General features: G+C 62.4%; 1 protein-coding gene across 4 annotated transcripts; it reads right to left on the reverse strand.

The window, feature by feature from the left end:
• Positions 1-105: 105 nt before the first annotated feature.
• On the reverse strand, positions 106-14288 carry LOC123026168 (transmembrane protein 87A-like). Of its 4 annotated transcripts, none has more exons than XM_044435470.1 (20): positions 13874-14288; positions 12242-12308; positions 11932-12020; positions 11661-11771; positions 10991-11059; positions 10416-10613; positions 9875-9962; positions 8724-8788; positions 8277-8460; positions 8091-8190; positions 7424-7517; positions 7233-7304; positions 5381-5489; positions 4841-4899; positions 4581-4684; positions 3963-4042; positions 3046-3104; positions 2713-2765; positions 2584-2614; positions 106-1959 (listed from the first exon to the last, which is right to left on the reverse strand). In XM_044435470.1, the coding sequence occupies exons 1-20, from the start codon at positions 13988-13990 to the stop codon at positions 1918-1920; spliced, it is 1791 nt and encodes a 596-aa protein (XP_044291405.1). In that variant the 5' UTR covers positions 13991-14288; the 3' UTR covers positions 106-1917. The 4 variants fall into 4 exon arrangements, with proteins under 4 accessions (XP_044291405.1, XP_044291404.1, XP_044291403.1 ...); XM_044435469.1 differs by having other exon boundaries at positions 10416-10610; positions 13375-13992; XM_044435468.1 differs by lacking the exon at positions 7233-7304 and adding an exon at positions 6179-6247 and having other exon boundaries at positions 13375-13992.
• Between the last annotated feature and the right edge of the window lie 266 nt (positions 14289-14554).

The following is a 14554-nucleotide window of genomic DNA, read 5'->3' on the forward strand; positions in this document are numbered from 1 at the left end:
AGGGAGTGCCCCGGAACCGAATGTGGGAGCTGCAGCATGGAAAGCCGATTCCCCCTCGATTCCCTCAGTCCCTCTCTCAGCCGGACACAAAACACACACACACAATTAGGGAGTGTGATTTTTTTTTAAAATATTACTGCATAAAACACACACGGCTTTCCCTCTCCAAAGACTTATGTACAATTCCAAAATAAATAAAGGTTATTTGAACCCATTCCCAGCTTTCCTCACCTCCCCACTCAGCCAAGTCTGGTTCCAACAACCTGGTGCCCTTCAGAGATGCAGGACTGCAACTCCCATGAGCCCCAGCCGTGTGATCAGAACTGTGGTCCAACACACCTGGGGAGCCCCAGAGCCGGAGGGCTGATCTGAGCCATCCCAGCGGAGAAGAGGGAAAGGCCGCCGCTGGCAGGGCGCCCGGCCCGGCACGGGACGCCTGGCTGCAGCACCGGGGGGGGGGGGGTTAAGAAAATAATGCTGAGGGAGCCTCGATTAGCACAGAACCAGGACTTCCCTATTCCAGCTCTGGAAGGATCTCTCAGTGGGGAGAGAACGTAGCCATGGGGTGAAGGGCCGCCGAGCAAGGGAAAGCAGGGTTCCGTCTCGCCTCACCCCCAAAGAGCAAGCGGGGAGGGGAAGGGCATCGCTAGTGCCACGGCCAGGCCTGGGCGGACCCACGGAGAAGAGCTGCGGACAAGGCCCACCTGCCAGGTGGGTGGACAATCTACGGGACCTGCAGCCCGAAACCGCTGCAGAGCTCCAGGCTGGGGAAGGGCAGCGGCAGGGTGCCCCCAAAAGGACAGGCCCCCTCCTCTGACTTGGCTCACGCGCAACGGCCTCTTGGCCTACAGGGGAATTTGCCCATTCGGGCAGAGACCCCCCCCCCCCCCGCAGCTGACCTCGGGGGTGTAAGTGGGGCGGGAGCAGTTCACAGACCCCCTCGCAACCTGAGAACGAGCCACAAGGCCTGGACTGGTTTGTCAACTCTCCCGCCCCGCACCTTGGCTGGGTCAGACGATGCCACAAACAGCCCCCGGGGGAGGGCAGCTCGGGTCATCCAGCAGCACACGGCGGGCAGACAACCCGCAGCGGCCGCTTTCCTGCCACGGCTGTGTGAACCCAGGCGCCCTGAGCCGCAGGCTGTTGCGACGCGGGCTGCCCGTCACATGCGAGCCCCGAGCAAGGGAGCGGAGCGCCGGCCACGAGCCCCGGGCTCTCCTCCTGGGCTGGCCAGCGTTGAGCCGCCGCCGCCCCGCGCACGCAAGGGCAGGTCCCGTTCCGCGTGGCCCAGCCTTGCCGCCCTTGAGGCAACGCTCCTTCACATCCAGACCCCCGGCCTTCTCGTACCGAAAGTGCAACACGGCAGCCACACGCGGCCGGAGGCATTCGCTGCCCCCCGTTCAGCACCCAGGCGGCGATGTGCGCTTGACCCCGGGGTGGGGGGCACAGCCCGACTGCCCTCCTCTTCCTTTCACGTTGGACTTGGTGCCTCCCCAGCAGAGGCCAGATCCCAGAGAGCGCTTGAGTCACCCGCAGAAATACCTAAGGGCCGGCAGCCGCGGATACGGGTGCATGCGTTCCCCCGTCGGGAAGTCGTGCTCCGGAGACGATGCGGGAGAAACGGGCGGGCCGATTCCACCGTCCTCGTCCTCGGCAGGCGGTCCCGGCAAAGACCAGCCCCCACGGGTGGGGCGGGCAGCTGTCCTTGCCTGGCGAAGTCCCAGTCAGACACGCAAAAGGTAATAAAATAATCTTTTGACCATATACAAATATATATATATATATATGTATATGTATATATATGTGCATGTGTGAAAGAAAAACAAAACAAAAAATCCACACAGCGTCGGCAGCTCTTCATCCATACAAAACCCGTCTGGAAGAGAGTGGAGCTGAGCGATGGCCAGAGGCTGGCACCTACTCCATCTTGGACATTTCAAATTGTGTGGTCAAGATTTCCTGCAAGCGGGTGGGGTGGGGTGGGGTGGGGTGGGAAGCAGAAGGAAAAGGGGCCTTGTTCAGTCTGTGCGCGACTTACAGCCTTGCAGGCAACCTCCCAGCAGTCCTATTTCAAGCGGCTCTTTGCTCCAGCCTCCACCGCCTGGCCCGTGCTCACACTGCAAGCTGCTTGGGGCAGAGGCCCTCAGATCCACGAGCATTCACTTCATCCACCTGGGAGGCCAGGCCAGCCTGGCCCAACTAGCCGCTGCCTCCATGCTTAAGAAAGGGGGGGCCCTTCCAGACCAGCCCAAGGTGTCCCAGCAGCACACAGGGCCTTTTGCAGGGCTCGGGGGCCCCCACGATGGCTCCCCAAGGCAGCGGGACTGCTGCGGGGCCCGGCCGCTTGGGAACCTCAAGGGCGCCACGCTGCCTCACTCCCCGGAAGTGCCACAAAGGAAAAGAATTCCACAGGGAAGCAATCTGGGGGCAACGCAGCCAGATGGGGGGGCGGCCCTGGACACCTCTGGGCTCACACCCCGGGGGCAAAGCCCTCCTCCTACGCCCACTCCGCTTGGGTGTTCAGCCACAGCCCTGCCCGCCCCCCGACTGGGGGCTGCCCGGAGGGAGACGCATGAGCTTTACCTCATCGGAGTCCAGCAAAGGGGGCAGCACCCTGCAAGAGAGGCGGGAGAGGAGTGATTACCTGGCCTGGCCCGGCCCGACGGCCCAAACAAACGTTCGTGCCCGGGACGGGACGGGACAAAGACTTACACGTCTGCCATGGAAGACGGAATGTTTTCTTCGACCCATTTCAAGTCTTCATCCTGTAAAAGAAGTGGAACAAAACGGCTGAGGACAGAGAGGCGTCGGCGTGAAAGGCCAGGGGGCCAGGTCAGGCCCAAGGTACATCTTGGCCGTGCGCCCAGCGGCGCATGGACAGCTGAAGCCGGGAAGCCCCCTCCCTGAGCCAGGCAGAGCATGGAAGCCACACGATGCTCATGCTCTGCACCGACTGCTCGCAGGTACACTGCCTCTGGACTTGGAGGATCCACTCGGTGGCTTTCTTTTACAAACAAAAGACCTGAGCAGGGGCAGGATCCTTACCACTCTGGCGCCCTTGAGAGTCCCGTTGATTTCAGGTTTCCCACCTCTCATCTTCATCCCTTTTGGAAAAAATGACCAACAGCCTTCCGGTCAGTGGCAGGCAAATCTCCCCACGCCAAAAGGGAAACGTCTCCGACTGATCTTTTCGTGGACCGAAATGGCCAAGGGACGCCTCAGCTCCCGCTGGACAGGGCCCACTCCATGCTGGAGGCGGCGGGGAGCAGGACGCAGAGAGGAGCGGCTGCTCACATGAGCGCCCCGGGGGGCCGCAGGAGTGGCTGGTCCCAGCCGGGACCCTGGTGCTGAAGAAAGGGGCGCAGCTGAGCTTGGCCTGGGGGGCAGGCGGGGAGGGGGCGGGGCAGGGCAGGGCTCGGCTCGGCTCCTTTCGGCTGTGCTTCCAGGGATGCCTCCCGGGGAGGAGAGGGCATCCCGCATCACTGGCACCACGGTTTTCAAAATGAGGGTGCCCAGGGAGCCATTCCACCCGGGGGTCTACTTCAGTATGAAATTGCCTGCTGCTCGGGCTTCCCTCGAAGGAAGGGGATGAGCCTTAAAATGCATCCATGTGGTTTTCCATCCTTTCCCGTTGCCACGAGATGCTCGCAGTCGTGTGTGAGCATCTTGTCCCTTTCACATGGCTCAGCACAAGCAGGATTATCCGGAACAAAACGTTCTGTGGCGTTCAGGAAACTAGCCAAGCCAGCGTGGGGCACCTGTCCAGGCTGCAAAATCCTGCTTCAATGTCGCACCTCCACACCTAACCGAGTCCACGCGACGTGGGAGACCACAAGAGCCTCCCCGGGAAAGGGCCAAGCTGCGCGCCTCGCCCTGCAGAAGACGGAGGGGGCCCGCTGGCCAAAGGGGCGCCAGGGGCTGCCGGGCTGGGACAGAGCAGCCAAGGGGCCCGGCTCACTCACCGAAGGCCTCGCTGACCAGGTGCTCCGCATCCTCGTCCTCCTGCTCGCTGCCTTCGTCCACTAAGGGCACGAAGGCGTATCTGCGGAGACAAGACGAGCCGGGGTGGTTCACCTTGCGGGCGCCACCTCCACAGCCCTCGGCACAGCCGGAAAGCGGCCGGGGGAGCCCGAGTTCCAGCTTGGAGAGGCTGCGCTGGGCAGATTTCCGTGGGGCTGAGACCAAGGGCAAGGGGGCCGAAAGGCGAGCAGACCCCCATGCAGTGTCGCGGGAAGCCCCTTGCCGGAAGCTTCGGAGAGGCACACGGACTGTTCAGCACCGAGGGCAGGATGCCACTCCGCGATCCTGGACTGGGGAAGGGGGCGGTGGCCGGCTGGGAAGGTCGGAGGCCTGGGCTTGGCCCACTGGCCTGAAGGTCCCGACCCCTGCAAAGCATGTCGTGGGGGCCACCGGTGTCGGGCCAGACCTGGGCTGCGTGGCTCCGACCCAGCACCCATCCGTCCCGGCCATGCAAACTGAGTAGCCAAAAGCCCTGCTGGGCCGGAAAGGACGGGGCCTGCGCCTGTGACCTCTGGCCTCATCCCCGTGCCCGAAACGCTGAACCGCCCAGGCGGAGGCACCTTTGGTTGTTGGCGGAGGGTCTCCAGAGGAACATGATCACAAGCAGGATGATGGAGAAGAGGAACCTCCAGAAGGCGTCGTCAATCCAGAGTTCCCGCCAGTCCTGGGCACAAGAGGAGGGGGCCAGTCCAGCCCGTCAGGGACAGCACCTCCCTCATCGGCCCCAGACCTGAGCTCCAGTCGGATGCCGTGGGGAGAAATCCGGATGGACGTCTGGCCGGCCCCACCCCGCCCCACCCCGTGGGAAGCGGCTACTCACCGACTGGCACGTGGCAAGCCGGAACGTCTTTGTGGTCCAGATGATGAAGATAACCGACGCTGCGGAGGAAGCAGTGATGCCGTGTCACGTCTGGAGGCGAGGGGCTGGGCTGCCACTTGGCCGGGGGGGGGGGGCGCTCTCCTCTGGGGGCAGCACCAGCTCCCTGATTACATAGTGTTCAGCATAGCGCACCGTCATGGCTCCAAGCACCCCATCGTTTACCCGGTGCAGCCCTGAGCCTTGGGGGAAGAACCTGCTTCTCCCAAGAACCAAATTCTGCTTGCCCAGACACAAGGGGCAGGGCCACTGTTGCTGCCTAAAGCTCCACCTGTAGGACTTCGGCCTCAGGAGAGGTACTGGAGCTTTTCTGAGGGGGGGCAAACTGCACCTAGGGGAGGTGAGAAGGTGTGGCTCCCCCCACGCACCGAGAGTCGATCACTATCCGGGATTTTGAAAACCCGACCAGGTCTGCGAGACTCAAGAGGAGACCGGTCACGGGAAGGTGGCAGCCCCCCCGCCCGGCGATGCGCCAAAGCTCACCAATGACGGCGAAGATGAGGGTGTTGGTGAAGTGGCGGAAGAGCGAAAGCTTCACCACGTTTCGACGCAGCTTCAGCAGCTTCATGGTTTGCACCAAGCTCACGAGGATGTGTTGCTCGTTCAGGAAAACGACGCTGTTTACATGGCAGGAGGGGGCAGGGGGAGCCTCCACCCGAAGAACAGCCCCCCCCCCCACAATCGGCTCCAACACTGTGGCTCGCAAGGCCGCAGCCGAGGCCTTCACCGTGGCTTCCCAAATGGGTCGGGCTCATTTCTTGCCTGGAAAAGCGTCTGCAGCACCCCCTGGCCCAGGCCAGTTTCCCCAGGGCCGTATCCTGCACAGAGGCAAAGCCCGGGGGAGGATGTTGCGACCATGCCAGGCGCTTGCTAGCAGGAAGGCCACAGCACCGGGCGGTCCGGAGCCCCGAGGCGACCTCTGCGGCGGCATCCCCTCCGCCCGGACGTCGGGCGAGGAGGCCCCTCCAGCAGCCTTTTCGTGCTGTCCTCCCACACCCCCAAGCTGGGGAGAAACCCCACTCCAGAGCCCCCCCAGCTTTCAGCGGGTGCCAGCACGAGCGAGCGCAGCCAGGAACGCCTGGGCCCGAGTCCCAGAAGCCGCCTCTTCCCTCTGACCCCACATGCCCCCCTTGCCGTGTCTTGGGGGGCGAGCAGGCCACCCTCGATCGCATCGAAGGCCGGAGAACTAGTAGGGGAAGGAGTGGGGGGGGAGGAGGAGGAGGAGGGAGGGAGCGACTCAGGCAAGACTAGGGACGGGGCCGGGCCGGCCGAAGAGGATATCCACCAGCAGAGAGCAGAGTCAAGCATAGCCAGCGGGATAGCCGCAAGCAGCACCAGATCGTCCTGTGCCTGGGATAAAATGAGAAGAAGGGGGTGAGGGAAGAGAGGCGATGAGGAGGAGAGGTGGGGAGAGGAAGGCTCAGCGCAGGCAGGCAGGCAGGCGGCCAAGTCGTCCGTGGGTCCGCACCGCAGCTTTGGAACAGCACAGCTGCTCGCCAGCGACGAGCAGGTGCCGCGCGGGAAGCGATCTTGCCCTCGGGAGCGCACGGGGGTCCTCGCAGCCTGGCAGGCCGTCCACATGCAGCACCCGGAGGACCCCCATGGCCGGCGAGCACCGTGTGGGCGCTTTGGAAAGCAACAGTTCCTGCTGTGAGGAGAGGGAGTCCAACAGGCGCAGGTGCGTCTCCCTAAAGATGAAAGCCAGCCCAACCACTAGGCCACACTACCTAACGCTGGCACATATTTACGCCCTCTCTGGCGTCTCTCGTATGACCCTGGCTGTGTTAACACAAGGACAAGGCGGCTGCTGCTGCTGCTGCTGCTGCTGAAGGACCCAGATGCGACTTCTCTGCTTCTGGGGGTGCGGGAAGAGCAGCTGCCGTCTTCTGTCTTTTGCTCACTGCAACCGGAAATCAATCTTGTCCCCAGCAGAGGCTGCTTTAACGAGACACGCAGGAAGCCTCCGGCGCCCATCCGTCAGGCTGGGCAGGCAGCGGGCTCTGGGGCTCCTCCAGCACACAGCTTCTCTCCTCCAGCCGGGAAAGGCGGCCACACCGGCCTGCCCCGCTCGGGGGACCGTCCTCGTTGCGTCAGCCCAGCAAAGGTGAGGCCTGGATGGCTCCCCCGGGAACAACATGGCTGCCTGCCATTTTTCAGCACGGATCGGTGCGCGCCACGGGGAGGCAGCATTTCTGTGGCTGAGTCTACCTTCCTGAAAGCAAACCCCTCCCGTACCCAGGGAGAGCCACGAGCTTCTCTCACATCGCCCCCCACGGCACAAAAAGGGGCCAGGAGGGGTCCCAGAGCCGAGGCCGCTAGTTCCATTAAAGGATATCCACCAGACAATGCAGGAGTCCACAAAAGCCAGAAAAAATTCGCAGTACAGGGGGGCGGCGTTACTTGGATCCTGGGATGGGGACAAGCAGACGCCGAGCTCCAGGACCAGCTGCCCACGCGTGCATGCGTGCGCCCCCCTCCCCCTCAGCTCGGCCCCTCCCCTCCCCTCCCCTCCCCTCCCCTCCTTACCGACGTCACCCTCAGCACCGCCTCGATGACCGAGAAGACCAGGTACATCAGCCCGACTCCCACGACGCGGTTCAAGAGCGCGCCCAGCCGCGGCCTGCCGGGAGAAGCAGCGCCCGGTCCCTAGCGAGCCCCTTTCAGCCCACCGGCCAAATTCCGTAGCGGGGGGGGCGGGGGGGGCAAAAGACCAGCGTCTTTGCCTGACAGCCTTAGCAGAGGCGCTCAACCCTTTTGGAATGGGGCAAATGCACAAGAGCCAGGCGGCCTCAGAAGAGGCCAAGGGGCTGCGCCTTCCACTCCCCTACTCTAAGCTAAGGTTTGGTTTAAGATTTAAGCTGAGCTTTGCTGCCAGATCCGGGCGCCCGGGGCAGGAGGAGGGGAGCTCTGGCAGGCTGAGGCCGTTCGCAAGAACAGGGGAGCGCCTTGCTCCTGGGCTCCCCGCCAGTGGCACGGAGCCCCGTGGCCTGGCAGGCCCAGAACACACGCCCGGGGCGGGAGGTGGGGAGCGGCCCCGTGCAGGCTGGGAGGGCGGCCGTCCCGCGAGAGGCTCCGGCCGTGAGCCGACTACGCGGCTCTTCGAAAGGAAGGGGCCGGAGAGGGTCTGTGCACAAGCCAAGCTCTCCATCGCCCGGCCGGGGCCCTGCCCCCTCACCCCCCCCAGGACACTCACTTGATGATGCCGTATCCCAAGCTGGCGATGATGACGAGCACTCGGGCCAGCATGCGCTTCACCGCGCACAGGACCTCCGCGAAGATCACGGCCCCTTGGACTGGGAGAGGAGGAGGCCCCGTGAGAGCGCGCTCGCGGTGGCGGGGGGCCCACCCCGTGGGGCGCGGGCGCCAGCGAGCCCCTCACCTGACACGCCCTGGCTCTGGATGCTCTGGAACTCGGCGTAGAAGACCGCCTTCTCCAGCATGCCCAGCAGGATGACGCCGCCGATCCAGAACTGGATGCGCAGGATGTCGCGCCAGTAGCAGGCCAGCAGGGCCAGCCACAGCGCCCCGTACAGCACGTACACGACGCACATCACCATATAGAACTGCGGGGCACGGACGGAGGAGGACGGGCGGGCCGGGGGTCAGGCGCGGCCCGGAACGAAAGGCCCACCCGACCGTCCCCTGCAGCCCGTGGATGTCCTCCCAGAGCGGCTCCCTCCAGCCGGGCGCCCCCCGAGGCCTTGGCCATTCACGGGCCCTCCGAGCCAGCGCCTCTGGCGACAGAGCCGCAGGGCCCCGACCGGGGAAGGCTGCTGCCCAGTGCCGCCCCCCCCCCCCGAATGAAGAAACAGCCGCCCCGACTCACCACCATCAGGGGCCACTCCGAGGCAGAGATGTACTGGTGCACCGGATGCGCCATCTGGATGTCGACTGCGGGCCACGACAGAAAGGAGCCGGAAAGGTTACCCAAGGATTGCGCTTGAGGGGAACAAGCCGCGCGGCACAGAACACCCCTCCTGCCGCAGGGACATCCCCGCCAGCCCCAACCCCCCGGACCGCCACAAGCGATTCCAGGTATGTTTACTCAGAGCTGGGCCACGCTGCGTTTGACAGGACCTGCCAATAAATAGCCTGACACAGGATTGCAGGCCCGGATTCCTGAGATGAGATAAAGAGAGCTCCCTCCACCACCTCAAAGTTCTTGAGATGGGCCCTCGATGCCACTTTGACGATGGAGTGGCGACCACCTTTGGATTTTAAGATACAATCCTACGCATGTTTAGACTGAAAAAAGGGCCTAAGGCTTTTTCTACAGGATTGGGCGCTTACTGATACGGTTTTGGGGCTGTTTCTATGCAAGTTTTCATGCAAATTTTAATTGTGATATTTGGTTGACTTTAATTTTCTATTTCATGGCAGGTTATGTTAGCTGCTCTGAGTACCAGAAAAGTGGGATAGAAATATATCACGGCCACAGTTAAGTCCATGGATGTTTTCATCCCTCATTTAAAGAAGAAAGCATGTTCCAAGCAGAAACATGCTTCAATTCCACAGAGCTCTGGTGTGTGGACGTGGCATCTATCCACCTAAGACAGGAGAGATGGAACTGGAAGGGATTAGCAACCAAACGAACTTTAGAAGGCCGGATGCTGAAGATGAAACTCAAGTACTTTGGCCACCTAATGAGAAGGAAGGACTCCCTGGAGAAGAGCCTAATGCTGGGAACGATTGAGGGCAAAAGAAGGAGGGGGCGGCAGAGGATGAGGTGGCTGGATGGAGTCACTGAAGCAGTCGGCGTGAGCTTAAGTGGACTCCGGGGAGGACAGGAAGGCCTGGAGAAATGTTGTCTATGGGGCCGTGATGGGTCGGACATGACTTTGCGACTAACAACAACAACAACGAACTGAGCCTCGAAACCACTGATTTAAAAAGGTGTTTTGGGATGGGGCTTCCGGCAGGACAAGCCAGGCACGCGTCCATCCACGGCTGCCCAGTCAAACCTGTCTGGTCACTCACTGGAGACCTCCCAGCTGGGAGAGAGGGACTTGATGCTGAGGATGAAGACGTACGGCCCGTCGTCCCAGGTTTCTGCCACCGTGGACAGCTAGAGAGAGAGCCGGACGCATTCGGGGTCAGCCACACTGCTGCTGTGCGGCCTGTAGCCCTGGCAACTCGGCGCCGCCAAGCAGAGCTGGGAAAGGCCCTTGCCCCGACCTGGGCTGAGAGGGCAAGAGGCCCCGTGCCCGTCGGGTCCAGCCAGCTACTTCTGAGAATGGCGGAGAGGGCCTGGTTCGGACACAGTGCTAGGCAGATACAGAGGCTTGTCGCAATCTGGCTTGCCACCTGCTTGCATGGCATCCCCGCCAGCCACAAATGGAAGGCTGCAGGAAAGGGGCAGGCAAGATAAGAAAACGTTGCCCTCTGAGCATGGCACACTGAAATGCTCTTCTGTAAAGCCTGCGGTAGCCACAAATGCCCGCCCGCCCCGTGAGAATCCCCTGGGGATGGCCGCTGGAGCTAAAGCAGAAGCGTGCGACACAGCCTTCCAGCCACGGACCTTGTTTGCGGTCTTCACTTTTGCCATGCCGGCATCTTCTGCCTTCCCGCCAGCCGGGGGATGCGGCTCCTCCACCGGGGAGCCCTTGGGCTTCTGCGCCCCTTTGGTCTCTTGGCTGGGCCCTGCTCCCTCTCCCTTCTCTCCCTTCTGGGCATCTGGAGGCCTGGCGACGTCCCGCTTCGCACGCGGCTGCGTCTGCTGGGAAAACGGAGGCTTTGGTGGTCGGAGGGAAGGAAGGAGGGGGCAGCTCCCCGCAGCCCAAGTTCCCACCGTGGAAGGACGAGGGGCACCCCGTGCTTCCCCCCACGGCCTCAAATCAGGCTAGCGATGCACAGGAGACATCGCAGCTGCCGCGTGTGTTGCTCCACCCGCCGTCGCGCTTTAAAGGGAACCCGGGCTGCTCTCGGGGGCGAGACAGCGGCTCGTTCCGGTTTCAAGGGGCTGTTGAGGGCAGACCACACGACTCTCCCTCACGGGGAGCAGGCTTCAGTCTCGTGCAACCCGCCACAGGCCCGAGCCGCCCCATGGGCACCACCTGCCCCTCTGCTCTCCCCGTTCCCCGCAATCCAACTGACCGAACTGGGCACGTGCTGCTCCTGCAAAGGCGTCAGCCTCCGGGGAGTTGGGAGTTTTGAGATCTGCAGCTAGAAGAGAAGGGAGGGGGTCACATTTGCTGGCAAAAGCCACCTGATCCCCCCCCCCCAACAAATCCCCAACTTCCCAATGGCTTTGCAATTTCTGCACTTTGAATCCATCTTCCCTCACCCAGAGGGAGGTGAGTGGGGAAGCAGGACATCCCACCAGCCCCGCAGAAAGTCCCTCTCCTTGTTTCCTCTTCCCTCCCCACCCCTTTCTCCTTGTGCACTGTGCCTTTCCAGACCACCTCTGCGACCAGGCTCTGCCTCGTTTTATGGATGACATGCGAACTGTTGCAGGAGCCTTTCTGGCTGAGGACCAGGACAGAAGTACTCCTAAAAAGAGAGATCCCTCTCCCCACAGGCAGCTTGGCCAAATTCATTTCTCTCCCACGACAATCCTTCAGGAAAGGGACAGCGCTGCTTCCGGCACCAGGCCTCCCACCCTTGGGTCGCCTGCCCAGTCCTGTGTCCCAGAACCTCCCAGTAGAGGCTCCTCCTCCCGCTGGAGCAAACCCCCCCGTGCAACGGCACTCCCGGCCCCGGGCCACCCCTCGAATCGGGCCCCCCCGTGTCCTTGCTGCCACCCCCGCCATTTTGGATTCCCCACCTCGTGGAGGTGGCCGCACCGAGCGTAGCCGTCGTACAAGACGTACAGGCCGCCCCCGGCCGAGGTGGCCTCGCTGTCCCAGTTTTTCAGGTAAGCCAGGGCGTCATTTTCCTGCGGGGGGGAGACGGGAGAGAGCATGTCGTGGCTCACTGAGGGCACGAGAAGCTGGCGAGGGGCCTGCGGTTCCCAAGGCCCGAGGCCTGGCCCGCCTCCCCTTGGGAGAGCGGGAGCCTCCCGTACGCCACAAGCAAGGACCCCACGTGCTGCTCACGTTTATGTAGACCTCATTGTGACAGCGGGAGCTGCGCAGGTACCAGGTCACGTTCAGGAGCTCCGGGCGGCTGCAGCTGTCGTGCAGAACTGCCGGGGAAGCACAGCCAGTCACCCCTCCGGAAAGCTGGCCGGGGTCCCCAGGGCCCCAAGCGGAGCCCAACATGGAGGCACACGGCTTCACACAGCCTTCCAGCCTGGCGCCTCCAGGTGTATTGGACTCTGATTCCCATCATCCTGTACTAGCCAGCACTGATGAGGACTGCAGGGCACTGGCTCAGGTTCAGTTTCCTCCGGCACGTGCCACTTACATTTCAGGATGATCCGGGTCCCGTTAAACATCGTTTTGGGCAGGACGAACAAATTCTTTGTATGGTTCTGCAAAAGAAGAGAGCGACAGGGGGGCTGCAGGGCCCCTTCTCCCCAAACAAGCCGGCTGCGGCCTCCACGGAAGAATTCTCATCTCGCCCCAAGTCGTCATGAAAGCAACCTGTGAGTGGAAATGTCGACCTTGATCCTACCAGGGAGATGGTGATGCTGCGGGGGGAGAACACCTCTGGCTGCGTCACACGCTCCAGAGGAGGGCGGGCGCCTCCAACCGGCGCTCACAGAGCAGCGAAGACCACAAGCCAGGAGGCCCGACGTCCAGTTCGCGCATCGTGGGGCCTCCGGGCGGCCTCAGGCCAGCTGTGCCTCTCAGCCCCTTTGCCTGCGTCCGGGGCGCAACACCAGCGGCCTGCCAGAGAGGATGCTGGAACGGACTACGGAGTGAAGCCTTGAGCAGCGCTTCAGGCCCTGAAACTGCGGGGCAATGTTTTAAGTGTTATGGAACATATGACCCCAATACACATGGGAAGGGGTCCTCGCTGCCGTTCTGGGTCTCAAACAACCACCGACCCATAGAATCGGAAGGGCGCAGAGAGACAAAGCCTAACCCGTCCCAAAACACCCCTAAGCAGCGCCTGCACAATCCTCGAGCGGCCGTCTCCGAGCCAAGGCGACGCCACCACCTCCCCTGCCCGATCCTTCCTTTGGGGCACTGCTCCTCCAGCAGGTCTGCAAAGAGCCGCTCGCCTATCCTTCCCAGGAAGCGCTGCGGAGGGGGCTCGGCTTCCTCACTCCCGGCCAAGAGGATTGTCTTTGAAACTCCCAAACAAAAGCCAGCTCCGCTGTAGCCCAGCTGTTGTGGCTAGGGCGCTGCTATAATTTAAGGGTTTCTTGTACCGTCCTTCCTTATCCAATTACAAGACGGGGTCCAATATACATCAAACAATTACAACAAGTAGCGTTTTTTAAGGGAAAATCTATCAAGCAAAGTATTAAATCAGCAAACACCTTGGCACACGGGTACCCTTCCAGCAGTGCCAAGCCCCCTGCAGAGTGGCCCCTGTTAGGCTAGGGGGCAGGGGGAGCAGAAAAGGCTCTTCCCTGGGGGGCCCCTCACCTGTGTCCAAATCTTGCGCCTTGCCAACCTACATCCTCGCAGCCCATGTCCACCAGCAAAAGCAGCGGGACGAAGCCAGAGCAGGAGCCACCGCTGCCTCACCAACCCTGTGCCACTGACTCGCAGGCACAATGGGGGCTCTCCCCACTGCCACATCCCGCCACTACAATTCGCTTTGAACCCCGCCAGGCAAATGACTTGTGGTTCAGCCACAGGTTTACGTCAAAGCTGAGCTTCCTCCTCTCTCATTGTGCCGGGGAAAGTACGGTAGTTTTACAGGAAAGGCCTTATGCTGCCCTCAAATGAAATCAGATTCGAGCAGAGCAAGGCAACGGTGCTCAGGCACAGCTACCCACTGTTTTCCAAAGGTCATAAATATTAACTTGAAGGACAAAGTTTTATCATGGTTATAGTTCCCGAGTCCCTGAGAGCCACCAAGAAGGCTTGCACTGCGGAAGCGCTCTTATCTTTTGTGGAGTAAATTCAGCCACAGAAATACCTGGCTCGGGATTGGCAAAGCCAGGCAGAAGGACCCACGGAAAAAAGCCTCTTGGTGCAGAACCGGGCAGCCACTGGGACTTGGGGAAGGAGCCTCTCCAGCCTTAAAACCAGCCATTTCTGCAGCACTTTCACTCACACACCTCCCTCAGCCACATCCGGCACTCGGGGTGCAGAGCAAGGTCTTGCCCGCACTGCTCCGCTCCACCTGGTCCGAGATGCAGAGGCCATTCCCGCAACCTAACCGGGGAGTCCGAGGGCAGGCGCCCAAGAACCCCTTGGAGCAGAGGGCCCGTCCTGGAGGACCAGCCATTAATACCGAGAGCCGTGGGCATCTTTCAGGCGACTGACTGGGGCGGAGCAAGGCCGGCGACAGGGACGCCAGGGTCCAGCAAGCGGGCTGGCTATCCCCAGACCTGGGTCAACCCGCAGGGGCCGTGGTGCTCTTCCCCCCGCCCGGCAGATCGCCGAACCCGGGCCCTGCCCCACCGCGGTCCTTCGACAGCCCGGCGCCACGGCCCCCCGCCCCACGGCCCCGCAGGGTGCGGGCGCCGCTGCTCGGCGCGGCTCCCCCGGGCGGGGACCCACCCGCCCCCCGTTGGGCCCACACGCGCCCGGAGCGGCGCCGGCAGGACCCTCCTCGGGGGTCGCCCCGCAGGCGCGCGGCACGGGCCAGGTCGGG

Source organism: Varanus komodoensis, unplaced genomic scaffold (assembly GCF_004798865.1).
Source record: "Varanus komodoensis strain SLA01 unplaced genomic scaffold, ASM479886v1 scaffold29_3, whole genome shotgun sequence".
NCBI lineage: Eukaryota > Metazoa > Chordata > Lepidosauria > Squamata > Varanidae > Varanus > Varanus komodoensis.

What these genes read in the sequence shown, in the direction of transcription:
- LOC123026168 (XM_044435467.1), bottom strand. Translation starts at nt 13,530, where the DNA reads ATGTGGCAGTGGGGAGAGCCCCCATTGTGCCTGCGAGTCAGTGGCACA. An exon ending in GGCGCAAGATTTGGACACAG is followed by an intron (nt 12,309 to 13,374) that starts GTGAGGGGCCCC and finishes CTTCTTTTGCAG; the next exon opens with AACCATACAAAGAATTTGTT. An exon ending in CCTGGTCAGCGAGGCCTTCG is followed by an intron (nt 3,105 to 3,962) that starts GTGAGTGAGCCG and finishes TTTTTCCAAAAG; the next exon opens with GGATGAAGATGAGAGGTGGG.